We start from the raw sequence: 27768 nt of genomic DNA, 5'->3' as shown, positions 1-27768 counted from the left end.
CATCCTTCTGGCCACCAGCGACACAGGCATCCCTTGCCCCTCGAAGGCTTTCAGGGGCACCCCTCCCCATTTCCTGTGGTAAAGCTCTCCCTTAGACATGCCACTGGCCTGTGGGAGGATCTGCTTCCTCCCGAACAAACGCGAAATTAGCCCTCTGGCCACTGCCCGTTCCATCCTCCCCTGAGGCTTCAGTCTGAATCCCATCTGAGATCCCCTCCCCATCGCAAATCCTATCGTCCTTTAGGGTCCAGCTCAGAGGCCACTCCCTCCTCCCTCGTCACCTCAGCGGACTTCTCCTTGGCATCATTAAGAGATACTTTTAAAATTCTGCTTTGTGTCGAACTAACAGAGTTAACCTCAGGGACAGGGATCGGGGTCCCCTCAGCACCTGTGTTGGGACTTGGAGGCTAGTTCGCTGTCTCTTCCCTCCCAGCTGCTGCTGCAGGTTTGGGGACCAACACCCTCTCTTCCCACATCAGTAGCTCACAGAGGCCCCAGCTGCCCCCTTAGAGCTTAAGGAAAATAAAAATAAATACTGTCTTTACAGTATTCTGCAGTTTGAGAAAATTTCCATTTATCTTTGAGCGACGTATTTTATCCTCACAACGAACGACCTACGAAGGGGCTTTCGACGGTTTCCGCTTTAATGAGAAAGCTGAGCCCTCACGTGCCAGGGGCATCTTGCCCAAGGCCCTAGGCAGGCCGCCGGGCAGCCCCGAGACTCGGTTTCGGATCCCAAAGCCTGCCCAGGCCAAAGGTCTAGTTAGCCAGGAGCTGGGCCGGGCCGCCCCCTGGCCCGGAATAAAGAGCAGTGAGTGAGGAAGGGCTCTGCTTTCGTCCTACATGGGCGGGGCCAAGGGCAGCGACCTTAAGGGAAGACCAGCAAGGGGGCGCGTGGGGCGGGAACTCCAGACAATGCACGGAGGACTGGCAGGACAGGGCTTCTGTATTAGAGGTCGGAGCGGCTGCGGTGAAGTAGAGTGGGGTGGGAGGGACCTGTTGTCGCCGGTTTAAGCACAACTCAATCCCCCGCACCCCCTCCCCCCAGTGTCCCTGATCTGCTGTGAGCATGTGAAGTGCGATGGCATCAGGAGAGCCCAGAACAAGACAGGATGAGAAGTCCCCGCACCAGGGTGGCCCTGGGAGGTTCCCATGGCAACAGCCAGCCAGGCCAGCGTCTGTCCCTGGGCCCAGCAGGGGGAGGGGGTCTTGGAACAGTTCTCATAAGGAACACATGCCTCTGACCCTCTAGGAGCTTCCGGTGACCCACCACCAAATTCTAGCCGCCGCCCCCACCCTGTCACCCCGGGATGGGTGGGAGTGGAAGCAGTGGGGAAAGGTGGGGGCCTGGTGGACCTGGGGGACAGGGGGACAGGGGGAGCCAGGGGGCGTCGGTGAGAAGGCTGAGCCGAGGTTCAGTGCGGTGGGTGCCTAGAGCCACCCAGAGCGGGGCGAGGCGGAGGAAAGAGGGGAGGGAGAGGTGGCACCAGGGACAGCTGGGAAGGGAGGGCTGGGGACTGGTCAGAGGCAGCAGGATTTTCCCATTTGAGAGGGGAAGGCGCGAGAGGGCCTCTCCCCTTCTCTGGTGGTTCCCCCAAGGCCCCTGGAGCTGAGCTCTGACTTGGGGGAGTTCCCAGAGGACAGGGCAAAAACGCCTAGCGCTCACCCCGGGGGACCCAGCATTCCCCGGGAGGCCCCACGGGTCTGCCCACAGGCTTCGTGTCCCCCAGCCAGCCAGGAGCTGTCCCCAAGCCCGGTGGGGAGCGGGGAGCACCATCCCTGTGCACCCGCCTCGGCTCATCCACACGCTGGCCCATGGTCAAGGACATCCTGGGACCTGGGGGCCCTCTCGACGAGCGCTGTTGTGGGTACACGGGTGTGATGGGCATGAGGGTCACCTGCCGGGGCGCCCCAGGGAGATGGTCAATGTCCCTGGGATCCTGGCCCTCCCCGACATGCCCCGTGGGTTCCTGGCTCTTCCCCCCCGCCCCCCCGATTTAGCGGTTTCAGAAACCTCCAGCTCAGCATCTCTACTTCCTGAGTGGGTGAGGACGAGGGGGCCTCAGGGGACTTCCTAGCGTCCCTGAAGAGTCCGTTATGCAAACGAAGGAAACGGGCCCTAGAAATGAGCCCTACAAGCCCCGAGGGAGAGTCCACGCCCTCTGGGAGCCCCGGGGGAGGCCAGTTTGTGTTCCCTCCCCTGAGCCCAGACGCAGCATCCTGCCCACCTTCTTCCCGACCCGTCCTTTTCCCCACCTGCAGCAGGTGAGCAGGCTGAACAGGGCAGATGGCTTCCTCCTGAGGGACAATGGTCCACAGAGCCAGGACACCAGCTCCACACCCTGGCCTTGGCCAAGCCGTGCTCGCTCCCTCTCCAGAAACAGAAGGCACGTCTCCAGGGCCCCCGGCCCCTACCGCTGACCCTCTGCCTGGGCGGAAATTCTCCCTCGGGTCACACTGCAGCCCTTCTCCCCACAGAAAGAGTGGTCCCCGGGCCACCCCCAGCCGCCCTCCGCCCCAAGGCTGAATTAAACGAGAGGACACACTCACAGCCCTTAACAGCGAGTGGCACTGTGTAGTGTCACATACGCACTTGCTATCAGCTGCAGTCCTACCCCGGCCTGAAGGCCCCCTTCCCTTTACCAACCACACTCCTGACCTGAGAAGTCACAACTTGCATCCTGTCCCCTACGCTTGCTTGCGAAGGGACACCCAGGGCATCGACAAGCCCAGTCAGGCTTCCTGAAGCACAGCCCAGGGTGCCTGGGTCTCCCCAGGGAGCTAGCCAGTGGGCAGGCCCGGGTCGGCAGCTGCGGTCAGAGATTTAGGGCATCCAGTAGTGGGGGAGGTGAGGTCTGGAGCAACCGTGGAGCCAGGGCACCACCTAGTGGCCCCCTCACCTCCCCAGGCCGAAGCTTGGCTGTGGGGGGTTCCTCTACCGCACCTCCAAAACCCAGTCAGGAGCGAAATAACTTGAGTGCCAAATGCGGGCCAAGCGTGGCGCTTTCATGGCTGTATTTAATCCCTCCCCCAGCCCCTCCATCCCTTTTTTAAGAATAAGAAACACAAGGCTCCCGGAGATCAGCTGGGCCAAGGTCACTCGGCCGGGATCGGAGCCCAGGGCCCAGCGGGCCCAGCGTCCCATACCCTCGCAGGGAGCAGGCAGGCAGCTATGAGCCGGGGGAGGGGTTCCGGCCCCAGGGGCCTGAGGCTATGGGGGGTTACAAAGGAAAGGGGCAGGGGAGCGGCAGTACACGACCCTGTGCTTAGACCACCCCAAGTGACACAGCCCACATGACAGCCTCACGGCTCCAACAGCATTTTATTGGGATCCGCGTGTGCAGCTCAAACGGGAGGTGAGGCCACGTGGGAAGCCAGGGTGAAAGGGGACTTCGCCCCCTGGGGACAGCTGCCTGCGGATCTAACGCAGCCCCGGGGCAGCCCTGAGCTGGGCCTCAGGCCAGCATCTCTCAAACCCCAGGGGGCACAGCAGGGGGTACCCAGAAATGGCCCAGCCTGGGGACGGACACACACACACACACACACACCCACACATTAATGACACACAGCATACAAGGAAAGTTACCAGGAATGCCACCCCTCACCCCCAAAACACCAGGGCCCCTTTTATACTGCAGTGACACCATCAGACCGCCAAGGGTCATGGCCCTGATTAATTGCATACATTTGCATACATTTGCATAGACAGCAAGGCAGGCCCAGCTGAGGCCTTTTCTAGCAAAAGTGGCACGGTGCAGAGCTGGGTGGTTTCGCTCTCCTCTGTGAAGGTCATCCAATGACACAGACCAAGCCAGGAGACATGGCAGTTCAACAGTCCCCAGGGGTCAGATAACCGCCTCCTCAGCCCCTGAGGTGGTAGCTGTGCTCCTCCCGGGGTCCCACAACTCTGGGGCTCGCAAAGTGTTTGTCCTTCTTCCGGGACCTGAGGGGAGACACGGGGTGGAGACAGAAAGTGGCCTTTGCGGGTCAAAACATGTGATGAAGAGGGGCTCTCTGAGGAGAGGGGGCCCCATTCTTCCCAAGGCAGCCAACACAGGCAGCCAGCACTCATCACACTGGGAGCCAGGCCTGCGCTCCCAGGATAGAGGTGACATGTCCCTTACCCCTGGGCCATGCGGGATGGGCAGGACGGGGCCCAGCCCAAAGGGGACCCCCCCGGGGCTGCTCCGGGCAAGCAGGGCAGCCTCCAGGAAGTTCCTACAGGGAAGCCAGTGCGGGGCTAAAAGTGGGGATAAGGCCTCAAACTGAAGACCCCAGACTCACTCGGGGCAGAGCTCCTTCAGACCCCCGCCTCCTGCTCCTTCCTCTGTCCCGCACCCCACCCCTCCACTCCCCCATAGCTGCTCACCTCTTCTTCAGGGCTTTGTCTCCAAAGAAGTGACGGAAGATGAAGTCCTCGAAGTCATCCACCTCATCATCGTCACCCGTGTGTCTCACGGCCACCTCCTCCAGGCTGTCCTCCAAGGCATCCACAAAGTCCCGGAAGCGGAGGCGGTCGTGGCGAAAGACGCCATCCTCGCCGAAGTAGGCAGGTGAGAGGGGCAGCTCCTCAGTCAGCTGCCCGGCCCAGGGCAGCCGCGCCAGGTACGTCCTCAGCAGAGAGGCCAGCTCCTGCTGCCGCACCGGGGCCAGCTCCACGCCGAAGAGCGCCAGGCCCTCCTGCCGGGCACACTCGAGCACGCCTGAGCAGCCCTGGGGCGCCCGGTACTTGTGCCTGGACAGCTCTGCCCAGAGTGGCAGGGGACCGTGCCCGTCTTCAGCCCCCTCCTTCCCCCGCGGGTGCTTCTGCCTTTCTCTGGAGGGGTGGTGGCTCCCGCTTTTCCTGGGGGGCTCCTCGGGGCCCCGCCATCTACCATCCTTCTTGCTGCCCCACTCCTCCGCCCTCGGCTTGCCCTCCTGCCACCGCCCTGCTGGCTCCCTGTCCCACCCACCCCCCCAGCTCTTCTTGCTTTCCCGGCCAGATTCCTCCTTTTCCTGCTTCCAGTGCTCAGCCTTCCGGGCCCCCCGCCCAGCCCCCCACTTCTCCTTTTCTGGAGCTCTGGAAGGGGAGCCCGTGACGCCAGGCCTCCGACGCATTGGCAGAGAGCCCAGGGTGCTGGCCCCAGCCCTCCGGGCCCTGCAGCTTCTGGGCCAGGCCCGTGTGGGCTGGGTCCCCGCGGCCTGCGTCCCCCATGCCCCGCTCCAGGTCCTGCACAGACCCCAGCAGCCGCTGCTGCCTCTCCAACTCGTGCCTCAGTGCCTGGACCTCTGCCTCTAGCCCTCCCTTCTGCTGCGGGAAGCCAGGTCCCGGCTCCTGCCCCCTGGGGCCTTCCTCCTTGGTGACCCTGCCACCCTGCGGGCCTCTGCCCCAGCTGAGGCACACCCCGTCTGTGCCCCGGACGCAGTCGGCCTCCAGCCCCTGGAGCCGGGCCCGCAGCTGCTGCAGCTCGGCCTCCAGGGCCCGCTGGGAGGCCTGGCCGCGCTGCACGGCCCCACGGAGCTGGGCATTCTCCTCCTCCAGCCCTGTGGGCTGGCGCATCAGGCTCTGAAGCTCTTCCTTCTGGGCCTGGAATGGACACGGGGTGGAGGGCACACAGGAGGGTCCTCTCAGGAGGGGCCCGCTGCCTTCTACCCCAGTCCCGTTCCAGGATGGGGAGCAGGTGGCCCAAGCCCCTTTTACGGCCTGGGACATTTGGAGGATGTGGTTCTCATCCTCCTCCCCATCTGCAGCCTGCACCAGACTCGGGGGGCCCCAAATTCCATCACAGGCCTCAGCTGCTTCGTCCTTATAGAAGCCCACACTTCGATTCACCTAAGGACAGCCAGTACGTGGCACTCGTCACCCTGCTTCCCTCCTCCAGCCCGGAGCAGACGTTATTAACCAACACAGCCTCGTTCGCTGGCGCCCTGGCTGGTCCTTCGATCCTTCCCCACACAGTGCTCCCTGCAGACCACGCCAGTCACAGGCGGCACGCCCATGACACAGCTACGCCGGCCCCGTCCTAAACCCTAGCATGAGGAGTGGGAGGGGACCTAGGACAATGACCTGAGCGCAGTGGGAAAGGGCCAGGGTCAAGGCGTGCGGCTAAACACAGGGAGCTTCTTCTGGGGGAGGGCACCAGGACAGACGCCCGGCCCGGCCCGGCCCGGCCCGGCCCGGCCCGGCCCCTCCCGCCCACCTGCAGCTGGGCCTGCAGCAGCCGGATGTCCTGGTTCTCCTTGGCCAGCTTGTCCAGCAGAAGGGCCATGTTCTGCAGGTCGGGGACACTGTCAGGGAGCGCTGAGGCCTGCAGCTGCTGCCGTAAGCCATCCTGAGGGCACAGGAGCCGGCTACCCACCCTGCCCCACGCCCAGGCCGTCCTGAACGCGCCCCCCCCAGGCCTACACACTGATGGACACGTTCACGCCTACCTGCCCATCCCCCACGGCACCCAGCATCCCAGCACCCAGCACGGCATCTGGGGAGACCCGCGGTTCCACTTCCTCGGCGGGCCCTGTGGGGAAGCGACGTCTGAGCCCAGCCCGGGCACACGGGAGCCCACTCTTCCACACACACACACACACACACACACACACACACACACACATGCATCACATGCACCCTCCTCTGCCTGGACCCACCCACGCAGAGAGCTCCAGCCAGCGACAGCCCAGGGTTATCCCGAGCACCCGACGAGGCTTCACTGAGCGGTTAGGGTACAGCCTCCAGCCCCCCTGCGTCTGACCAGAGAGCCGCCCCCTCGGCCTCCTTCAGGACGGGGGAGGCGGACACGAGGGAGCAGCGCCCTCCCCACTCACCACTCTCAGAGTCGGAGTCGGAGAGGCCACCTGAGGACAGACACAGAGGCATGGCGAGGCCCGGAGGGGAGCAAGGGCAGGAGGGGCTGAGGCGGGGGGTGGGCGGGGGCGCCACTCACCAGAGAGGAGAAGGACCCCCAGGCCCAGCAGAACCAGGGCCCCGAGGAGGCACATGTTGAGGGAGAGGCCCAGCTCCCCGCCTGCGCCCTCCCCGCGGGCCTGGTCCTCGGCCCACGCAGGTGCCACAGGCTGCAGAGGGCTGGGGTCCCGGGCCCGCCGTCGCCTCAGCCCCTCCACGTCCACATCCGTGTCGTCCTCGCTGCTGGTGCAGTGGGCCTGCCCCTCAGCCCAGGCTGCAGGAGGGGCAGAGGCGGTGAGGCCACTGCAGAGACGGGACCCGGCGGGGAGGGGACGCAGAGAGGCCCCCAGCCCTGGCCGCAGAGACGGGCAGGTGGAGTCGATGACCGCCAGCCCAGGCTGAGGCAGGGGCCAGTCCTATCCGTCTGCAAACTACAAGGGCGGCTTCCCGCCTAAAAGCACCCACCTTCCCCCCACGTCGAGCTCCATCACCGCCTCCCTGTCCGTCCTAGCTCTGGCCACTCCTGCTCGGACCCTCCCTGCTCTTCCCAGTCGCAAAGGTGGGTCTCCCGCCACCATCTCGGCTCCCCTCACTGTGCACAGTCACCCACTGTCTCAGCCGCACCGCAGACGGCCCCCACAGGAGACGACTCCCTAACCCGTCACACCTGACCTGGCCTCCCAGAGCTCCAGGCCTCGACGCCTGCCTGCCCGCTGGTCACCTCTACCTGGGTGTCCCTCGGGATCAAGTACTCAACACGCTGCCCTCCCCACTGGTTCCTTTCTGCTGCCCCCCAGTCCGGGGAAAGGCGCACTGCCGCCATCCAGCCAACCCGGCCTTCACCCCGCACCCAGACACCACGCGCCTCGTGTCTGCCTCAGTCCAGGTCCTCGGGGGCTTTGCCTGACCACTGCAGGTGCCTCGCCTCCTGAGTGGCCTGGGCCCGGCCTCGCCTCGGCCCTGTCACCTTTGACCGAGATGGATCACCCTCGGCACAGCCTCCTTAGCACGGACAGGCGGCCCTAGGCCTTTGCTGATGCTGCAGCACGGGGCTGGAACGTTCCCTTCATCCTACCTACCTCCCGAAAGCCTACTCTTTGCTCCAGGCTCCACGCAAGCATCATCCCCAATGGGAAGCTTTCCCCAGCTGTCCCTACCTCTCCTTTCCACTCTGCCTGCCCCCCGCTGAACCGCCCTCCCCTCCTGTGGGGATACCTCCCTTTGCACCCCTCACAGGGCTGACTTCCACCTCGGCTCAGTCTGGTCTGCCTTACATAGGCCTTGAACCACCCCACCCCCGCCTCCCCCGGGCCCCGACCTGCCCCATAGAAGGGAGTCGGGGAAAGACAGCTGACTCTAAAGGCAAGACGAGGAGCCCCCACGGCAGAGAGAAAGGGTCAAGCAGGCCTGGACCCAGCCACTTACACCTGTATGACCTTGGCCAAGTCATTTAACCTCCCTGAACCTCGGTGTCCTCAGGGATGGTGGTGAAGACCCCCTGATGTAACTTAGGCGCCAAGCTACTACGTCCTCGGGCCTGGCCCAGAGCCGTGCTCAGCAGTGATGGCTGATCCTACTCCCGTACCTCCCAGAAGGACAGTGACAGAGGGGGGCGAGGAGGGCTCTCACCTGCGCTGGCGGATGAGGGCAGGCTCTGTTGCAGGCTCTGGCCCTCCAGGTCCTGTGTGTCCGGTGCCAGGTCTGCAAGCACGGGGGTCTCCTCCAGGTCTCCCTGGGCCGCTGTGTCTCCTAGGCCCGGGGACGCCACACCACGACCATCCTCGTCTGGGACATCCTGCTGCAGACACAGCCGTGAGCAGCTCCGGGCCCTCCCCACTTCCTTCCCTCCCCAAGGGACGGTCCTCACCTTGACCTCGGCCTCTTCTGGCAGGACGGCGTCAGACCGGGCGCTCCCACTCGGGCAGATGGTCTCTGCGATGCAGAAAGGGCTGAGGAAACCACCGCGGCCCCCAACGGAGCTTCCCGCACAGCCCTCGGGCTCCCGCGGGCCCCGCCGGGTCGGAAGGGGCAGGGAAAAACCGGGAGAGAGTGAAGAAAAACAAGCCGAGACCGACGTGGGAGACTAACCGGCCTCCCTTCTCCTGAGGGAACGGGGGACCCCAGAACACAGAGGGTGGATGACTCCGCCCCACCCTCAGCAAGGCCCTGTTACCTGCGCCGTCCGAGGTCCCATCTAATTCTTCACTATCTGCCTTGAAGGGGCTCCGAGGGGCCTGGGGCGTGCTCTGAAGTTCTGGGCCCACCCCGGATTCCGGGCCCACCCCGGATTCCGGGCCCAGGGTCTGCACAGGCAGGCTCTGTGGGGAGGGGCACAAGCAGGAGGTGCTCCAGGGGAAGGACAAAATCGGGAGCACGGGGTGCCTGCCGGGGTCCCTGAGACCGGCTGCACTGCCCAGGAACCCCGAGCCGCACGTCACAGAAACAGCGGTCCAGCAGTGAGCTGACTCGAGGTGGGCGGCTCAGGGGGGGTGTCACGTCTGGCCCTTCCCTAACCTCGCCAAGTTTCTGTGAAACGAGGAGGCACCAATGGGCTGAGGCACCGGACCCCTGTACGAACCTGCCCCCGACCCAGAAGCTGGCTAGACAGAGCCTGGGTCTCCCTCCCCACAAACGACCGACCCAGTTGTCGGCTGGGAGGTGGGAGGATGGCGAGAGCAAGGTCTGCTGGGTCGGGAACCTGAGCGCCCCAGTCATGATCCCCACGGGCCACCCGCCTCGCTTAGCTCTCCCAGTGGCCGCTCCCAGAGGCCCAGCCACCCGGCCACAAACAGTGTGTCCCCGTGGTGCTCCCAGCTGGGCTGTCCAGGCTCAGCCCCTCCTCTCTGCACACTCCGCCTCAGCAGGTCCCCGGCCCGCTCGCCCCATCCCCGGCTCCCGCCATCCCTCCAGGAATAAGCATGCTTCTTTGCAATTTTCAATCCCTTTTTCGCTCACGGCCACCTCCACGAGGCAAGAATCGCAACCCCCTTTTATAGGGGAGGACACCGAGGTGAAATGCCTGCTGTCAGCAAAGGCACCCCAGGGCTCTGGCTGAGAGCAGGGTGCCTGTCCTCCTCCACCGGTGAGCCCCAGCCTGTGGGTCCTGCTTGAGTGTCACCCCGAGGTCAGCTTCCTCACCCCCGATGGGCTCCTCCGGGGCAAGGGACTCCATGCCCTAACTCAGCTCCTCAGCTTCTCCCCTCCCAGCGGATCAAGCCCCTGGGGCTTGGAGTCCGTAACAAACTTCCTCCAGCCCCTCGGTCCCTGTCCTGCCTTTTCAGTGGCTTCGGCAGCACAGGGCTGCACTGGGCTCCTGTCCCACTAACTGCTACCTGGATGGCGGGCTCTCTCCCCGGGACTGACCGAGCCCACGCACTGGCTCCCCCTCGCCTAAGACGGCAAGTGTCCTGACACCCACTCGGGGCCCTCCGGTGACTTTGCATAGGGATGAGGCCTGAGCTGGCCCTTCGGCCTCTGCCCCCAACCTCACTCGGCACTGTCTGACCCACGTCGCCCCCTCAACCACCGGGCCCCCTCGCAGTCTCCTCCGGGAAGCCTTTCCCATTGCGGCCTCAGAACCTCCGCTCAGGCTCAGGCTGGTCCCCCCACCCCTCTCAGCTTGCCCCAGGGGTGCCCTGCTTTCCGGGCATGGTCCTGGGGGCCTGATCCCCCGCCCCCAGCACTAGAGCTCCTCTCCCAGTAGCGGGGGCGGGAAGCAGGGGGCCGCCAGAGCCAGAAAGCGGCCCCACAGGAATCCCTCCTCCGCGGGCCCCCAGGCCCGCTTCTCCTACCTCTGGGCCCGCGAGCACCCAGCTATTGTCCGAGTCTGGGCAGGAGGCCATAGTTGCCAAGGTCCCCGAGGCTGCTGTGGTGCCACCTGCGGAGAGAAGGTCCCCTCAGGGAAGGCGGGAAGCAGGCAACAGCCCTGGGTTCTCAAGTAGCTTCTAGAAACAGCCTGGTTCCAGGCCTTCTGACCCTAACACCTCAGCGCTTCTGGGCAGTGCCCGCCCTGCAGATCAGAACCTGCGACAGCCAGAGTAGCTCGGCTGTCCCGGGAACAGCGGGGCCTCGGGAAACCGAACTGACCTTGAGAGGTCAAGGAAGCAAAGGACTGGAAGGGCTCTGGGGAATAACCCGGCCAACTCTCTCACGCTGTGGTCAGGGCAGAGGAAGCCCAGAAAGGTACTGGTCTGACTCGCAAAGGCCAGCAGGGAAGAAGAGTGGGGAAGACGGTCCAGCCCTCCCTTCACCGCCCCAGGCTCCCCCACAGTCGCTCCGTCCTCCCCCAGGGCTGAGAGGACGAGACCCCAGGCCCCCTTCGGCCCTGCCTCGCGGAGCCCCGCCACGGTCCTCTGCGTGGTCTAGTTCTCCACGCTGGCCGCCCACTGGAGTCGCCTAAGATCCTGATTCAACTGGCATCAGGCTCAGGCACAGGTCTTTTGAAAAACCTCCCAGATAGACAAAAAGCAAACTAAAAAAAGGAAGAAAAGAAAAATAAAAATCCTCCCAGGCGATTCGCGTGCAGCCGGGGCTGAGAACCGGCATTGCTGAGCTCCGTCTGGACGAACCTTCGGCGGCTCTCCCGTCGCCCTCGCCCCGATTCTAAATTCTCTTCCCTTCTCGGCGGTCCCCAGAGTTTCACCTCAGGGAACCTGAAGGTGACTGGGAGAAGGGCTTTAGGCAGCTATCCCGTGGAAAGACTATGGCCGGTAAAGCGGGGACAAAAATCGGGGCTGTGGACCAGCCCGGCCGAACTACGGTGACTCGGCAGGTGGGGCTGGGAACTCTCTGCAGCCTCCAGAGCCTGAAGTGCGGGATAAGGAGAGAGGGGCCTACCCCGCCGTCCAAGGCTCAGACTGGCCCCTCGGGTCCTAGGATAACGGATGCCTGACTGAGGGGCTGGAAGGGTGACAGGTGGGGGAGAACTCAGGAAACCTGGGACACGGGAGCGAGCGTGGGCGGACAGACGGCAGGCCCACCTCGGGAACCACACGCTGCGCCTGCCCCTGAGAGACATATAAGTCCTGCACGGTGCCCTGCTAACCTCCCACGGCCCTTCGAGAACCCAGCTGGGACAGAGCCATGTCCTCCCGGATGCCCACACCTCCCAGACACACACCCATCCCCAAGGAGACAGGAGAGAGCTGTGAAGATTCCCCGTACCAAATCCACGGGACACCCCGATCGGCTTCTACCGGCATCCGGGGGCCACCCTTGTGCCGCCTCTGCTCTCGGGCCCCTCCCCCGCTGCCATCCTCTCCCCATCCCCAGTTGCTGCGTGTGACTGATGACAGGTGGTGGCAGGAAGGAAGTGGCAGCAGCTCAGGCTGAAGTCCCTGTTTATCCCTGGCTATGTACAGCCTGCTCAGGTCCTCCAGAACCAGGAACCATGGCAACCAGTGATGTCAGACCCAGTGTCTCCATGGAAACCAGAAATGGTATTTGGGTCAACAAGACAAACGCTTGTGAGACCCAAACAGGAGACAGACTGGAACCCCTGCACTCGGGGTTCTAAGCCCTGGCACCTCTCTCTTGGTTGGGTTCTCCCAAGATCCCAAAAGATCCCGTCCTCCCAAGCAACCTCCCACCGCCTTATTAGGAAGTCCCTTCCTCCTGCTCTCTAATCTGCACCCTTCTGCCTGGGTCCTCACATCTCTTCCTTCTCATCCACCACTTGGAAGGAAACGCACCTCCACCCGCCCTCTCCTCCGCTACCCCCTGGCTTCTCCCGCCCCCCGCAGGACAGAACAAAAACATCCTCTAAGGATTGTCAGAGGCTTCTGCTATTTCTAAAACACAGCTAAAGGGGGAGCTCTCCCACTCCGTACAAGGCTGGGAAGTCTGGTCTGGCTCACTGCAATCCCTCTAAGAGCTGTACCCCTACACCTCTAAAGCAAATGACCTAGGGCCGCAAGTCCTTGCCTGGGGGACTCAGAGCAAGTTCCTGTTTTGGAAACAGCCGTCCATGGTCCCCCTTCCCCAGGCCGGCAGTGACAAGCAGCTCCGTGGGTCCCTGGCGGAGGCCAACCCTTCCTCTCCCGTGACCCTCCGCCCCCCAGCAGACCCAGGGCCCTCTCCCCGTTAGGGGTTTACCTGGCCCAGCTCTCGCCTCGGTCTGCAGCTGAACTTGTTGCTGCCTCCCCTGATTCCCAGCCTCTGAAAAGAGGGCGGTCATGTGACCACGGTTTGGCCAATGGGAAGTCAACTTCCCTGAGGGGGCGGAAACTTTTGGCCAATGAGAGCTGGCGTTGAGAGCCAGGGGCGGGGAAGGGGGGAGCTGCATGGCCCTTAAACCCGGGCTAACCTTCCGGTGGGGATTGGGGTTCCAGCAAACTGAATTTTGGGTGACCTTATCTCCTTTCTCAGTGTCTAGTTCCTAGAGGGAAGACTCCAAACTGAAAGACAAAGGGTGGCATCTTCCAAGACGACAGGGACAGGGGCCAGATTGGTCCCAGGACAGACAGAAACAGCTGCAGGCTGGGGGAGGGGAGGGTGGCCAATCGTGGGTAGGAAATAGCCGTCCCGCCCCCCTCCCCACCCTGCTCCAGTGCAGGCTGCTTAAGGATGCCACTGCTACTACTTTAAAAGAGGGGTCTCAAAACAACCCAAACTGGCATCTGCTAGACCAGGGGCAGCCCCTTCCTCCACCCTTGGAGCTACGCTTGACTCCTAATCCAAACAACTGGGGGCTGGGGGGTGGGCGCCAAACCCAGAGCCGCTAACTTGGCACTTGTCTCCCTGAGGCATTGGAGCCAAAGCTCCCACTTGGCTCCAGGCCCAGCCCAGGAATGTGCTCAGAAAAGAAACCGGTCCTCAGCAGGGACACGGGTGGGTGGGGCACACAAGACTCCTGGGGCTGGGTGGCTTGTACCAGGGCCAGCTCCAGGGCCCAATCTTTCTGCTATTCTCATTAACAGGGGCCCTCAGCCCTCCCCCGCAGGTGCCCTTCCCTGTATGAATGGTTCATTCCAACCTCAGCACAGGAACAGCAAGGAGTCCCTGTCTGGATTTTCAAGTCATTTTATTAACCCAACGGTACAAAAGACCCCCACCACTGCATCTCTGCCGCCCCTACTTTCTTCCAAAAAGTAGTGGAGTGAGGGACTGAGCAGAGGTCCCCCCCAAGAACCACTTTACAAAATGCAGAAGGGGGGAAGACAGCACAAAAATAGCAACAGATAAGAGGGGCAAACAGAACCACGAACACAACTGCAGTTGAGCAGCAGGGGGCTGCCCTCTCTGCTGTCTTAGAGTGGGAGGGGGCACTGGAAGAGAAGCCCAGAGCCGCTCCTTTATTCTTCAGCCTCCGAGGCTGCTGACCGGGTGTTCACGTGCCCGCGTGTGCTGGGATCCAGGGGACCACCAACTCCCCTGGGGCCATGCCCGGCCTGCCTTCCCCACCCCGAGGAATGTGCGCACGCACTGTGCTGTGCAGAATAGCAGTTGTGAGGGGCTCCTGGTCAAGCCCCAGGCCCATCTCTGGCAGATAGTGCTTCACAAATAAAAACAAAGCCCAGTGCAGGACTCTGGCTGACAGGTACGGGAGCTGCTCGCTCACCAGGCCCAAGATAAAAAGAATCGCAAGGAGGGAGAACACCCAGTTCCCAGACTGCTTCTCTACCTCGGCGATGAGGGTCTCATGCCACCCCCAAACCCCACCCCAGGCTGTGACGGGGATCCCGGCATCAGGAGAAATGAGGTATGAGGGCTCTGCACCCTTTTCAAGCTTGCCTTTGATCAAGCCAGGGAGACAGGGAGTGAAAGCCCAAGAAGCTGAAGCCCATCGCTGACGGGTGGGGGCGGGGGGCACCGAGTCCAGGCTCCCGGGGCTGTCCAAACTTAACTTCACATATTCTGGTCTGTCAGACCATATATCCCAATTTTTGGCAAAATGGTCATTAGGAGAAAAGCACGAGAGAGGCTGAGAAAGGACCAGTGACTTTGGTATGAGGGAGGTATGTCCCGACCGTGTCTCTTACCCACTGTCGAAGCCCCAAATCACCAAGAAGGGCCGTGGCCGTGGCTGAGAACTCTCTTGCTTCGTTAAGCTATTTGGTTCTGAGGGGGAGGAGTCCAGCCAGTATCAGAGGAGGCAAGGGGAGGGTGGGAAAAAGGAAGATTCCCCCGTGACCCCCTAAAGCTGTCTCCCAGAGCTCACGGGAGGGCTACTGCAGCGATGGGAAGGGACCCCCAACTCCTCAGGCCAGAAACCTGTTAACTCTTAAACTCCAAAAACTAAGGCTGGAGCTGTGGGGCTGGACAGGAGTGTTAGGCACGGGTGTTGGGACCGCCCATCATCCGCAGAGGGGACCCTCCTGCCCTCCAGATGTTCCCCCGGCCTCTCTTCTCTCGCGGCCATATCCTTAGGCCTCCAGAGACAGCCACCGAAACATGGCTCTGCTCGGCGGGGCTTTGGTTTCCCGGATCTCCGTAGATCTCCGTAGATCTCAACGCGAAAGTCTCCGGAAAAGTGAGCGATCCAGGCTCCTCCGCCCGCCCACCTGAGTTCCTCTTCTGCCCCCAGGAGCCACTGCGTTTCTGCCCCCAGGGGGATGGGAAGCCAGTGGCAGCAAGGACCCAGAGCCAGACAGGGACACAATCACCCTGGAAGAGCAGGACGGGACTTCGCTTCCCTGGGCCGCTTTGCCAGCATCACCCGTCGTTGGCAGCCACCAGCTGCCCCATGCCCTCGCGGACGTAGACAGACTGGATGTCCTTGGTCTTGAGGCAGAGGTCGCAGGCCCAGACGGCGGAGGCCTCGGTGGTCAGCAGCCCGTAGGCGCTCTCGGTCATGCCCGTGCACTCGCGGTGAAACCACTTCTGGCACGAGGCCTCGCACAGGATGGCGTCCTGGTCGTCGTTGACCTCGCTCCGGCAGGCGCCGCACGGGTACACCAGGCCGGGAGGGGGCTGGGGCCCCGCGCCCCCGCCTGCCTTGCCGGGGGGTGCCAGGCTGTTGGCATCCGGCGTGCCGCCCCCCCGCCCGCTGCTGTTTGGGGGGAAGCTGGGCTGGTTCCCATTAACAGTGGCGGCCGGGGGGCCCGAGGGAGGCTCCTGCGGGAAAGCAGTGGGGGCAGGCGGGTTCGGGGGCTTCCCCCCATCCTCGGCACCAGGGCCCGGAAAGCCGGGGTCCGGGCCAGGGAAGGGACTGGTGTTGGGGGGCAGGCTGGGGAGCCCCTGACCGGGTCTCTGGAGAGGAGAAGGGCCAAAAGGCGCCCCTGGCTGGGCGAAGCGCTGGGGGAGAGTGGGGGCGCCCAGCTCCCCTCGAGAAGGCTGTCCCATGGTGGGCGAGATCATGGGGCCAAACCCCCCCACCGGGCCTGGCATCATCTGTCCACCAGGAGGGCTAAAGCTTTGGCCCAGGGGCTGGCTGAAGGGCTGGCTGGGGAAGCTCATGCTGCCGGGGGCTGGGTAGGCCGGGCCCTGAGGGGGCATGTTGAAAGCAGGGCCCATAGGGCTGGGAGGGAAAGGGGGTGGCTGTCGCCGGAGAGGCTGGGGACCCCCTCCACCCCCAGTGCCGTAGCCTGGGGGCACCTGGCCTGCCATGGCCCCCTGGACACGGAAGCCTCCAAAGGGGACAGGACCGCCAAGGAAGGGAGGAGCAGTGCCCCCCACCTTAGGGGCTCCGAAGTCATCCTCGAAAGGGTTGGATGCAACCAGGTGATCCACCATGGGAGTCGGGGGCGGCGCAAACTCCGTCAGATGCGAGTAGGCAGGACCCTAGCGGGGGACAGAGAGGAAGGGGTTATGGAGGGAGGCACCAGAAACACAACGCACACCTTGGAGGCTGGATCCAGCCCACTCAGATCTGAAGCCAAGACGGACCCGAGGATGCGACAGAGAGCGGAGGATGGCGTGCACTTGAACACAATCTCTGGCACCCCGAAAAGGTAAATGGCCAGTGGTGTCATCGTGAGGGCACCAGGACAGGAAGAATGGGAGAGGAAGGTTCTACTCCTGACTGATGAGACCTTTGCCAAATCATCTCATCCCCCGCCCCCTTTTGTTAGCGAGTTGAAGGAAAGAACCAGAACGGAAGAGGAACAGCTTTTCACCCCTGACCAAGACACGAACACGCTGGAGTGGGAGAGGGGCGGGGAAGGGGCTGCTGGGAAGGCCTGCGCGCCCCCCACCATTCACCTGAGTGTTAGACTTCCTTCGCTTCTTTTCTGGGCTCTTCATCTGCAAACCTGGGGGAGCAGCAAAGGGCAGACACGAACAAGTTCCCCTGAGGCCTCCCCAACCCCCCTCCTCCCACGCTCGGAGCAAGGCTTCCAACTCCACCGTCCGCTGCTCGTTTACTTAACAAACACTGACAAAAGTGGAGTATGAAAAATACTTGTCCGACCACCCTCTCAGCTGCCTCTTCCTTTCAACGAGACATCCCACGTCTTGACACCCAGACTCTCGAGTGGCTCCTGAATTCCACATGCCCCCAAACCCTAGGGTCCTCAATCTATGACACCTGCCCCCAACCCTGTAGGGGTTCACCCACCCACCCTCTTCGGGGCCCTCGGCCTAAAGACCCCCGCTTCCCCGCGCCCGCCAGGCCCCCCTCCGAGGTCCCCAAGTCCCGGGCGTCTCCAGCCCCCGGCCCTCTCGGCGCCCTCACCGGCCTTGCCCTGCTTCCTCCCGGTGCTGGGCGGCGCAGGGGGCGGTGCGGGGCCGCCACCTCCCTCCAGCTTGTCCGGTGGGGGCGGCGCCGAGGCGGCCATGGAGTGGGGGACCCGGGTCAGCGGCGGCGGCGGGGGACGGACGCGCCCTCGGCTCGCACCATCGCCGAGAAGGGGAGTCGGGGGCAACACAAGCCCCCGCGCTGCGGCCACCCCGAGTAGGGCGAGGGGCAGGGGCCGAGCCGAAGCGCCAAGTGCGCGCTCGCCCCAGCCTCACCGCCCGCCCGCGGCCGCAGCCACCGGAACCGGAACTCGACTCGGCCGCCACCACGGAGCCGGCGAGGGGGGGACTGGCCGAGATGCTCCCAGAGCCCCGCGAGGGAGGACCGTACCACTGCACGACTGGGGGGGGCGCGTCCCACGGGGTAGCGACGCGGGCCAGCTCCCTAGGACAGGCGGCGGCGGCCCGCTGCCTCCGGGCCAGATCTTACCACCCGGGGCCGAGGGGCCGCCGCAGGCGCGCGTCCAGGAGGGCTGGCCGCTTGTGACCGCGGTCCCCTCTGCAGACGCGAACGTCGCCCCTGGACCGTGGCCCTCCCGACACACCTCCGCCACACACCCCCGGGGGTCGCGGGCGGCGTCCCGCTGGAGCCCGGCCCCAACGAGGCCAGGTGGGTCCCGCCGCCGAGGGCCCGCGGCGAAAAACAGGCAGCGACAGGGACTAAGAGGCCGAGGTAGAAGAAATACGAACTTTAATGAAGATTCTTTCCCTTTGGTATAAGTGAGACCCGTGAAAACATCCAAACAGCAAAAAGGAGGCGGCGAGGGTTCAGACGGTCAACTCTCCCTTATCTGCCAGGCCTGGGGGCGGGCGGCGGGCGGCGGTGGGAGGTGCTCAGTGGCCGCAGCTTGTAAGTTTCCGCAGCCGCGCTTGGCCTCCCAGCCTCGCGGTCAGAGGCCGGAGTGTTTCTCGTCCTAGCTCAGGACTGACTCTCTCCGCCTAGGGTCTCTCTTAGACAATGCCAGCCCCCCGCCGCCTCAGGCCGGGGTGAGGACAACGCCAAAGAGTTGTAAAAGGCTTTGAAAAGTCAAAGAGGTGACTGTGAGTGTAATCGATTACCATCGCTTTGTGCTCAAGAATAAGCCATGGAAAACAAATTAGGAAAGTAATCTACAGCCCTAAAATATATGCATATAAAATAAAAAATAAATGCAGCTCCAAATCTACGGATGGCATCGGGGATTGTCTACTGCTTCAGAGTCTCAATGCCCGCTGGGCCTCCACAGAATGCACCTGGGAGAGCTAACAGTTCAGGAGCCCAGGTTCGGTCACCCTCCGGCTTCCCCAAGGGGAAGTAGGGTGGAGACAGGAGGAAGGGCTGCACTTTGGCGTAGAACATAACATGCACGCTACACGGGAGGGCGGGAGCGACCGAAATGTATATACAGACCGCTGGGCTCGGGGGCCAGAACCAGGAGGCACTGAGCAAAGAAGGGGTCTTTCTCCCCCCTGGCCGGGAGGGGGGCTCTAAGGCAATCTCTGTGGGTGACACAGGCCCAGGGAGAGGGGACGGCTGCCACTCCTGCCTCACTTCTCCCAACCTAAACCGGAGGGGGTCCCAGAAGCCAAGAAGGTCTCGGCACTCCTATCCTTGACCTCAGGGGCCTGAGAACTCTTTGCATAAAATATCTTCAGACCCAGGAGATGGTCAAAGGCACAAAGTTTGAACATTGGGAGGGAGGGTTGTTGAGAGGGGTCTGGGGTACCCTGAGCCCAGGGGTAGACCGAAGGTGTGATGTGTTCCCCATTCCCTGTTAGGGTGACCGTCACCACAGGACATTTCCCACGATGAGGCATACTGCCCGGGCCTCAAGCATCCACCTGCCTGGGGAAGGGGGTAACAGGTTGGCACAGGAAAGGCCCTGGGCAAGGGGCCACTTCTACGTTAATACTTTGGTGAGGTTGGGGAGAAGGAAGTTCTGCCCCAGGCTCCTGACTCGAGGCCTACCCCTCAGCCGGGTGCGGAACCCAGTGTCCACGCCACCCCCAGCTGCGACGCAGAGGCTGAGCCTGCGGAACACTCCCGGCGAGGCCCTGCCAGTCAGGGAGCAGTGGGAGGGGCCAAAAGGCTCTCCGGGAGAGCACCTGGGACAGTCATGGTCATGGCCTCCGGGTCACAGGCTGCTGTAGACACAGTTCGCTGCCCGCAGAGATGATGGGCAAGTGATTGTCCATGTGGTGGCTGATGAGGTGGCTGACACTCTCAAAGCGGTGATCCTTGGTCCGAACCTGGCAATGGGAAGGGGGAGGGTGGATGCAGGTGAAGAGGCACATCAGACCTCAGGTCCCAAGGCTGAGGAAGCGACAGTAGAGAGGGCTGAGGTCGGAGAAAAGGTTGGCAGGGGCGGGGCTGTCAGGCCTGCTCACTGAGGAGGCAGCTACAGCCAGCCAGCCCTGGGAGGGGGCAGATCAGGAAACTGTGACGCTGAAGGATGCCTACTCCTCCTTTGCCCTGGAGGAAGGTGGCAAGTCTCAGGGGCGGACACAGGAGGAAAGGAGGTGGAAAGGAGGCTGATGTTGCTGCAGAAGAGAGAGCAAGACTCTGAGGGGACCAGCTGCCAGGCCGAGCCTGCGGAGGAGGAGGGAGGGAGCCCCTCTTGCAAGGGTATCCAGCCCGTAACCATGCGACACTGAGCATCGCAACCTCTCCAGGATGCTTTCCTCATTTGTGACAAGAGGCTCAGGTGAGATGAGCACCTGGCTCTCCGGGGCGTCAAGTCTGGGGGTGTGAGGACTGGCCAGGACTAAAGGGGACCCAGCTCAGGATCAGGGATGAGAAAGAGGGAACCCCGAGCCCATGGACAGCGGTGCTGGACACCCTGAGCGCGGGGAGGCCCACGCAGAGGCAGCCGGCCGGGGAAACAGGAGGCGGGAATGCCGGGGCAGGCTGCGGGGAGGGCAGGCTGCGGGGAGGGCAGGCTGCGGGGAGGGCACTGCGGCTTCCCTTGGGCCACCCCACCCGCGGCCCTGCCTCACTCACCACGCCCTCGGGGTCCACCAGCAGCAGGTGTTTGGGCTGCCCGCTCTGCAGGCCGGTGAGCACGTACTGGCCGGGCGTGGTCGTGCTCTCCCGCACCAGGAAGTCCCCGTCCAGCTGCAGCAGCGCCTCAGCCTCCCGCCGGCTCAGCTTCCCGTGGAACCAGGGCTCCCCCCGGAGCTGCTCGGCCATGGCCACCGAGTGCGGCGGGGGAGGCGCCCGAAGGGCATCTTCAAAAGGCTCTGGAGCACAAAAAGGGCCAAGAAAGGCAGCTGGCACAACCCAGGCCCAGGCCCCAGGGTCTCCTGGGGGGAGGCCTGAAGGACAGAGCCAGGGGCACCGAGCGGAATTCGGGGACGCAGGGAGAACAGCGGCACTCACTCATGTCAAAAAGGTCTCGCGGCGCGCCGCCATTGACCGCCAGGCCGGGCGGCCCGGCGCCCGCCCCCGCGTGCCGGGCCTTGTCCAGGTGCTGGACGTTGACATAGGAGGGGTCATCGAAGAGCTCTCTGCCTGCGGAGGAGGCAAGGGAGGCTGTCCAGTGACCCAGCCCTGCCTCCTGCACCCTGGCTGTCCCTCAGCCCCTCTGTACCTGGGCAGGGTGGCGGAGGTGGCATCTGCTTGCGGACTTCTGGGTCTCCCCCAACAGGCTGCCCCACAGGCTGAAGGGACAAAAATAAGATGAGACCAGAGGCCCTAACGAGCCACTCCTATCCGGGGTCCAGACCCCTCTATCCAAGCCACTTACCAGCGTAGCTCCCAGCTGGGTGGGCGGCTGGGCACTGGGCGGGGTGGGGCGGGTGGCCCCCGGGGCGGCTCCCTCCCGAAGCCTCATGTCCACCACGCCCCCAAGAGGGGGTTCCTTCCCCGGGAAGTCATTATAGTACTGATGGTCAGGTGGCTCTTCCTCCTCCTCATCCCAAGCCGAGCCATCGAAGCCAGCCATCCTGAGAGGGGCAGGAGGAAGTGAGGAGCGCGGGTGGGAGGACACAGGCGGGGACGGAACAGCGGCCATGTCTGGGGATGTCCAGGGATGCCCGGCGGGGCGGGGTAGGCCCGAGGCCGGGCGTCTGGGCGTCAGTATGAATAATCATGCCTTCCTCCTGGCAGCCCTGGAAGGTAGGCCTTAGTTCCCTCCCCAGGTTTATAGATGGGGAGAGTGAGGGCCACAGGTGAAAGGTGAGCCCAAGGCTTCGCAACAGAAAGCCACCCTCCCTTCCTCAAACTCTTGAGGCTTCTAGGGGCACGAAAGCAAAGAACTAAGGACGGAGAACTGGGCAAGAAAGAGCGACGCCGGACGCCAGGCCGTGGGAGTGAAGAGCGCTCCCAGCCGGGGCCAGGCTGCAGCGTCAGATCCGGGACCAACTGCGGCCAGCCACGAGCAAACAGGGACGCACTGGCACCGCAGCGGGCAGCGCCCCGAAAGCCCTTCCTGATGGCCACAGGAAATGCGAGAATGGCAGGAAGCGGGAAGCAGGGGCACACGGGTCATTTCCTTCCCGGAGCCATTCTGAGCAGGAGCGTGGGAAGAACAGAGCCACCATCCCAATCGGCTCTGGGGCCCACGAGCTGCTCCCCGCCACCCACTCACCTGTCGTGGGGGGTGACCAGCTTGGGCGGGTTCCTGAGGTATTGTTTGAAGCGCAGCTCGAAGGCCTGGCCAATGGTGCTGATGACGTCCTGAGCGAGCCCTTCGGGACACTCCAGGATGTGGCAGGCTGGGGGCACAGCAGAGGCTGCCGGTGAGCTCTGAGGCGGGGTGCTGGCAGGAGGCACGGACAGGGGCTCTCGTCCTCCTCGGCGGGAGCCCCTGCTTAGCTCCCTGGGTCCTGCTCACTTGCCTCACAGACAGTGCCCCCCCCCACCCAGCGCTCCCACCACGCCTCACCTCTCTGATTCACTGGGTCTTTGGCAACGTAGGCGACATACTCGGCTGTGTCCTGGGGCGGACAGAGTCGAAGAGGCGCATTAGCTCGATCTGACAGGCCCACCTCAGTCGCGACCCCCGGGTCCCAGTCCTTTCCGGGGGTCACCTCCACCCCAGCACAGCCGTTTCTCTGGCCTGTGTCTTCCCAAGCCCCGCCCCTTACTCTTCCCCAAGAACCTTTGCTCCGCAACTCACCGGGTCCCCGCCGGACGCAAACGAGATAGACTGCATGTGGTGGTTGGCGATGATCTGAGGGTTAGGGCAGGGGACGGAGGAGGGAATGACACGTGTCAGGCAGCCTCAGGCGCACCCGAGTGCCCCCCACCCCTGGCTCAGGACCCTGGAGCCTCGTCTTTGACTTCTCCCCTCACCATCCTCCTAGTCTCCTCCTCCCCTACTGGCCTCTCCCAGTTTTTCACCCTCACAGCCAGGTCCCCCTCCCCACTCCCGTTGGGACTTCTGGTCCCCCTGCCCGGCCCCAGCAACCTGTTTGCAGTCTGCGGCCATGAGGTTGAGGCTGCTGGTGGAAACGGTCAGAGTGATCGGCATTCCGGCGAATTTCAGGTTACTCCTCCCCAGAATGGAGCTGAGCGGGCGGCTACAGGGCTAAGGAAGGGCCCGAGGGGCTCAGAAACTGGGGATTCGCAACCCCCAAAACCCCCATGCTCCTGCCTTCTGGCTGTGTCCCCACATCCCAACCTTGCCTTCGCCTGCCCCTCCACAGGTCCCAGCAGCACCCCTAGCCCCACCGACCCCAGGTACCTTTCTCCTTCTTGTTGCTCCCTTAGCACCTGGCACAGCCTCGCACACCAGACTGATGGCCTCCCTGGGCAAAGAGGGGTACTCAGACCCAGAGCCCGCCTCCCACTAGGCTGGGGCTGCCACAGGGCTGGGGGAGGGGAAGGCTAGGCCACACTCCAGGGGCACTCCAGGCTCTTTGTCGTGGTGGATTGAATTAAGGGCCTTTAATATTTGATGACACCGAGGCCGCTTCCTGGCTGATTGGGTTAGGGCCTCAATGGGCTGGCCCCACCCCTTTCCAGCTACCAAACGTCCCATTCCCTTCCCAAAGGCAGCAGCCACCTCTCATCTACCCCCATATTCCACTCAAGCTCCAGCTTCCAGCTGCCTCTGCCACCTCCCCGCCAGCTCCCAAGCCTGGATGAGGAAGAGGGATGCAGGAAGAGCTGCCTCTTCGTTCAGACTCAGACTCACTCCCCTCACTTTCTCTCGGTCCCCTTTACCACCCAAAGGCGAGCCACGACTGGCGCCACCAAGTGTCCGCCTCCCCTCCCCCTCCCCCCGGGCTCCCCGGTTCAGGCCCCCTGACCTGGTGACCTGAGTCCGGGTGTTGAAGTCCAGAGCACGCATTGACTGCAGGACCTCCACGCAGCCCATGTACTGAGGGGAGGATGGGAGGGTAACGAGTCAGCCGCCTCCCCCCAACCCTTCCCAACGGGTCCTAGGAGTTTTCTCTACGTGGTCCCTAACGGAAGTGGAGGTGAAGTTCTGCCACAGCCCACAACACACACTTTGTGACAACGGAGAATGGGGACAGATGGGAAGGGCAAGCTGGGAGGACATCATGCACCTAGAAGAGAATCCAGAGAGCAGTGACAGGCACTGGGTGGGATGAGGTGACATCTCTAGGAGGGGGAGAGGACCCGAGGGGACGCTCAGGAGTCACTCATTCCAACAGTAAGGGCCTCCCACGGGCTGGACATCATGCTAAGCATGGCGGGGTGGGGGTGGGGTGGGGGAGTCACAGGGAGGAAGCGGAGTCTGGGCAGAGCTGGGAGGGAAGGGGCTGCAGAATCAGGGGAGCAGGACAGGTTTCAGAAACAGAGCACCCCGAAACAGAGGGAGTTGCTGGGGAAGAGGAGGGCAACAGAGACTCCCCCAAAGCCAGAGTGACAGGGAACTGGAGGGATCTGGGAGGGCACAGGAGGGAGGATGTTCACTCACCCGGACCAAGTAGGAAACCCCAGGTCCCATGACTTTGTCGTTGGGATGCAGCCAGCCCCGCGTGGGCTTATTGACAAAGCTCCCGTGGCGGGTCCACTCCTCGCCCCCCAGCTGGCCCCCTTCCACCCGAGTCCTGCGCCCGCCGCCTCCACTCAGCTTGTTCATGTCCTGGAGGAGGGGCAGGGGGCCTGAGTCTGGCACAGCTGCCCCTGTGGTCCCCTCCCCATCCTCAGCCGCCCTGCCTGGCTCCGCCTTCGGCCCCAGGCGCCCCCCAGCCGGGTTGGCCAGCTTCAGGTTGCTCATCCGGGGGAAGAAGGAGCACAGGGTAGTGGGACTATCGTCCCCAGGCAGCGGTGGCAGGATGGGCCCCAGGGACGAGGCTGATGGGGAAGGCAGCTCCTCTGGCGGGGTGGACCCAGAAGCCCCCTCCTCCAGCGATGACAGAGACTCATTCCGAAGTGGGTTGTACTTGGGCTTGGGGGGCAGGAGATCCATGGCTGGAGCGAGAGGGAGGCTGCTGCCCGGCCCGGCCCCCCTGCCGGTCAGGGCAAGGGGGCCAGGCAGGGGCATCCCCAGGCACTTGGCCTGATCGGCCGCTATGGCCTAGGGATCTCAAGGATCCTGGGGAGGGAGAGGGACCAGCCGCTCCAGCTCCTCCGGCTTCCCCAGCTCAGACCCAGGTACTTCCAAGCCCCATCCCCGCCCAGCGCAGAGCCTCTTCTCTGGCTGAGAGAAGAACAGGCTGGACCCAGAGCTGCCTGGCTCCTCCCAGGGGCGGGGAGCCCAGGGGAGAGACCAATCCCGAGGACAGTGCTGACTCACAGGCTCAGAGGGGCTGAGTCCCCACCGCCGGCCCCCATACAAACAACTAGTAATCCGGGGAGGAGTGAAGTGGGGGTGGGAGGGAAGGATGGAGGAGTGAGAAGGAAAGGAGGGGGATAAGGGGTCTGATCAATCCAAACAGGACATGGTGGCCGAAGGGAGCAGGAAGCCGAGGGAGGAAACAGAGGCAGCTGGGGGTGGAAAAGGGAGGGGACCCCTGAGCTCAGCATTTCCCTTCCTGTCCTGGTTGAACACTCAAGTTCCCCCATCCTCCAGCCCAGGCCAACCCCACCACTACCACACCATGGGGTGCTGGCCCCAGGGAGCCGGGGCCATTAGCATCCTCTGTTACAACAGCTGTGGACAGGAGCAAAAGAATCGGGGAAAGGAAGGGAGCGGTCCCAGTGGATGCGGAGCGGGGCCGAGAGGAAGGGCACAGCTGGCGAGATACGGGGAACGAAGTCCACCCTGGGTGGTGCATCAGAGAGAGCAGAGGGCGGGCTGGTGCGGCCCTGCTCTCTACGGTGGCACCGACCCTGCCAGGAACAGTGGCCTCGGCCAAGCACTCTCATGGCCTCCTTTCCCAGGCCTAGTTAGCAAAGCCAGCTGTCAAAGGTAGAAGAGGGGAGCGGGGCACTGTCACTAAGGCCAGCTCCCCTGGACCTGCCAGGTGAGCCGCATCCTCCGTTCGCAGTGGTCACTGTGGAGGGCACACGTGTCCACTGGGAGCGTTGTGCCCCTCACACAGGGGCGAAGTCTGGCTGGAGGTGGGAGAGTGACAGTCTCCAGGAGAAGTGGGAGCTACAGACCATGAAGGGACAGAGGCGGCGGAAGAAAAATCTGTGCTAAGTACGGGAAGAAGAGGTGCCGGGAGAAGATGGGCTTAGGCTGGACACAGGACCATTCTTTCCACCCACGGTTTCCTGCCACAGCTCTGCTTGAAGGGGCCACAAAGTCGGAAAGTGACCACAAAAGAAATAAGACACATATACCCCCGGGGCTGACCCCGGAATCACCTACCCTTACACTGCTTCATTAGATAAAGAGGCAACAATCGGACGATTACAGCGGTTAACAAACCACACGTGAAACCTGTTAGGCGCCGCGCTAAACTCCTTTCCCGCCCTAGTCCTCATCCGCGTGGCGCTGTCATTCCAGCCACCGCCCCTGAGAAGGAATCCTAACACTCCGTTTCCTCGGGCTCCGCGCTCAGGGCCAGAGCGCCAGGGAGGCCCTCAGCCACAACCTCACACTGGGACACACACCGAGACGTCTTCACCTGTAGGGAGGGGCGTTCTGCTGGAGCCCGCAGGGTCCAGAGGCAGGGGATGACCAACAGGTGTGGGCATTTAGGAGCAAGGAAAGCGGAAGTAGGGCTCTTTAAATCTGCACAGGCATGAGACTGCCTGCTGTGAGTCTGGGTGACCGGGTGTGGGGGAGAAGCCGCGTGCGCCTCCTCAGCCCGGCAGGGAGGGGGAGACAAGAGCGGCGGGAAGTAGCAGGAAATGGCGAAAGCCTCAGGAATGTTTCCAGAAGGGAACGCTGGGCACGCGGGCCCAGGAGGAATGCCCAGACAAAAACCCAGGGGGAGGGGAAGCCAGCGAAGCGGTGGGAGCCGAGCAGCCCCTTAAAAAAAAAATCAAACAGCAAAAAGGTCGCTGTCCCCTACACCCGCTCCAAGACACGGTTTTCTGCTGGTAGAAAACGTCAGGTCCTTTCACACATCAACAAATAAACGGCCCTACTCAAATCCCGTGGTACAGGTACGAAACATAACGGCTGTTTCTGGGGGACGCGGGTTCTGGGAAGGGAAACTCGGGGAGCGGGGCTGGGAATCTATGAGCAAGTCTCTCCCACCTTCGTGCCAAACCCCAAGTCCAGCCCCCGCTTCAAGCAGGTCCACCCTCGGAAGGGGCAGCCTCTGATCTCTTCACTCCCCAGAGCCAGAGAGGGGACCTTTGACTCCCCACCCGACGGAGCGCACGAGCTCAGGAAACCCGAGCCTAAGGCCCGACACAGAAATAGGACAGGGGACTGTAAGGAAGGACGGCCCTGAGATAGCAGACAAAGCTTCTGAGGGGAAGACCGGGGTCGCACAAAGCTAAATCTCCTGAGGGGGCGTGGTCCCCCAGGACGCGCGCCTCCGAGACTTCCAGGAGGCGAGGCTTCTGGACAATGAGACGTGGATCAAGGAAGGGGCGGGCCCCGCGGGGGGCGGAGCCCCGGAGGCGTGGCCTCACGACTTCGAACCCAGTAGTTCTTTGAGGGATGGGGCTCGGGCCTTTGGGAGATAGGCTTTTTGATGGACAGGAGTTAGCGGAGAATCGTCGCCTCGGAGTTTCGGGGAAGTGGAAGGACGAACGTGGGCTCTCTTGTAGGAGGGCTGGGAAGCATGTTTGGGGGTGTGGCTTCCAGGAAAGCTGGGCGACGGGGTGGGGTCGACGGCAATACACAGAAAACAAGTCGGGGTTCAGGGAGCCCCCTGAAGTTGGAAGGTGGGACTTCCGGGGAGGGGGTCTCGGAGGG

The 27768-nt window shown here is 63.3% G+C and overlaps 3 protein-coding genes across 5 annotated transcripts in view; all 3 read right to left on the bottom strand.

Moving 5' to 3' along the window:
• Window positions 1-3649: 3649 nt before the first annotated feature.
• PBXIP1 (PBX homeobox interacting protein 1) lies at window positions 3650-13074 on the bottom strand. The gene is given in 12 exon segments (XM_039849799.1): window positions 3650-3943; window positions 4370-5050; window positions 5052-5566; window positions 6180-6311; window positions 6412-6494; window positions 6799-6828; window positions 6918-7151; window positions 8507-8672; window positions 8745-8809; window positions 9051-9195; window positions 10669-10754; window positions 12971-13074. Coding segments are annotated over 12 exon segments (2301 nt in total). The 5' UTR covers window positions 13053-13074; the 3' UTR covers window positions 3650-3861.
• Window positions 13075-13881: 807 nt separating this feature from the next.
• PYGO2 (pygopus family PHD finger 2) lies at window positions 13882-17808 on the bottom strand. Its single transcript, XM_039849803.1, has 3 exons — window positions 17490-17808; window positions 17018-17067; window positions 13882-16597 (listed from the first exon to the last, which is right to left on the bottom strand). The coding sequence occupies exons 1-3, from the start codon at window positions 17590-17592 to the stop codon at window positions 15530-15532; spliced, it is 1221 nt and encodes a 406-aa protein (XP_039705737.1). The 5' UTR covers window positions 17593-17808; the 3' UTR covers window positions 13882-15529.
• Window positions 17809-18220: 412 nt separating this feature from the next.
• Window positions 18221-27768, bottom strand: part of SHC1 (SHC adaptor protein 1) — a 9930-nt gene continuing 382 nt past the window's right edge. Inside the window, exons 1-12 of one of the 3 annotated variants that reach the window (XM_039849801.1) lie at window positions 24421-26242; window positions 23786-23856; window positions 23218-23281; window positions 22942-23061; window positions 22651-22704; window positions 22417-22468; window positions 22120-22246; window positions 21277-21475; window positions 21121-21190; window positions 20910-21041; window positions 20532-20770; window positions 18221-19780 (exon numbers count right to left, since the gene is read on the bottom strand). In XM_039849801.1, coding sequence (XP_039705735.1) covers window positions 19652-19780; window positions 20532-20770; window positions 20910-21041; window positions 21121-21190; window positions 21277-21475; window positions 22120-22246; window positions 22417-22468; window positions 22651-22704; window positions 22942-23061; window positions 23218-23281; window positions 23786-23856; window positions 24421-24990 — 1827 coding nt within the window. In that variant the 5' untranslated portion in view covers window positions 24991-26242 and the 3' untranslated portion in view covers window positions 18221-19651. Of the gene's footprint in view, window positions 19781-19811; window positions 20453-20484; window positions 20771-20909; window positions 21042-21120; window positions 21191-21276; window positions 21476-22119; window positions 22247-22416; window positions 22469-22650; window positions 22705-22941; window positions 23062-23217; window positions 23282-23785; window positions 23857-24420; window positions 26247-27768 lie in introns of those variants that run through there. The other 2 variants (XM_039849800.1, XM_039849802.1) reach the window with 2 other exon arrangements.

This window comes from Pteropus medius, unplaced genomic scaffold (genome assembly GCF_902729225.1).
Source record: "Pteropus medius unplaced genomic scaffold, Ma_sr-lr_union100, whole genome shotgun sequence".
Taxonomy (NCBI): Eukaryota; Metazoa; Chordata; class Mammalia; order Chiroptera; family Pteropodidae; genus Pteropus; species Pteropus medius.
The sequence above is the reverse complement of the archived record's forward strand: the minus strand, read 5'-3'. Positions and strand labels throughout refer to the sequence as shown.

Excerpts from the sequence above, each read along its gene's own strand:
- PYGO2 (XM_039849803.1), bottom strand. The coding sequence starts at position 17,592 with ATGGCCGCCTCGGCGCCGCCCCCACCGGACAAGCTGGAGGGAGGTGGC. Across the intron at positions 17,068-17,489 it reads GAGGAAGCAGGGCAAGGCCG|GTTTGCAGATGAAGAGCCCA; the intron begins GTGAGGGCGCCG and ends CTGCTCCCCCAG. Across the intron at positions 16,598-17,017 it reads GAAGGAAGTCTAACACTCAG|GGTCCTGCCTACTCGCATCT; the intron begins GTGAATGGTGGG and ends GTCCCCCGCTAG.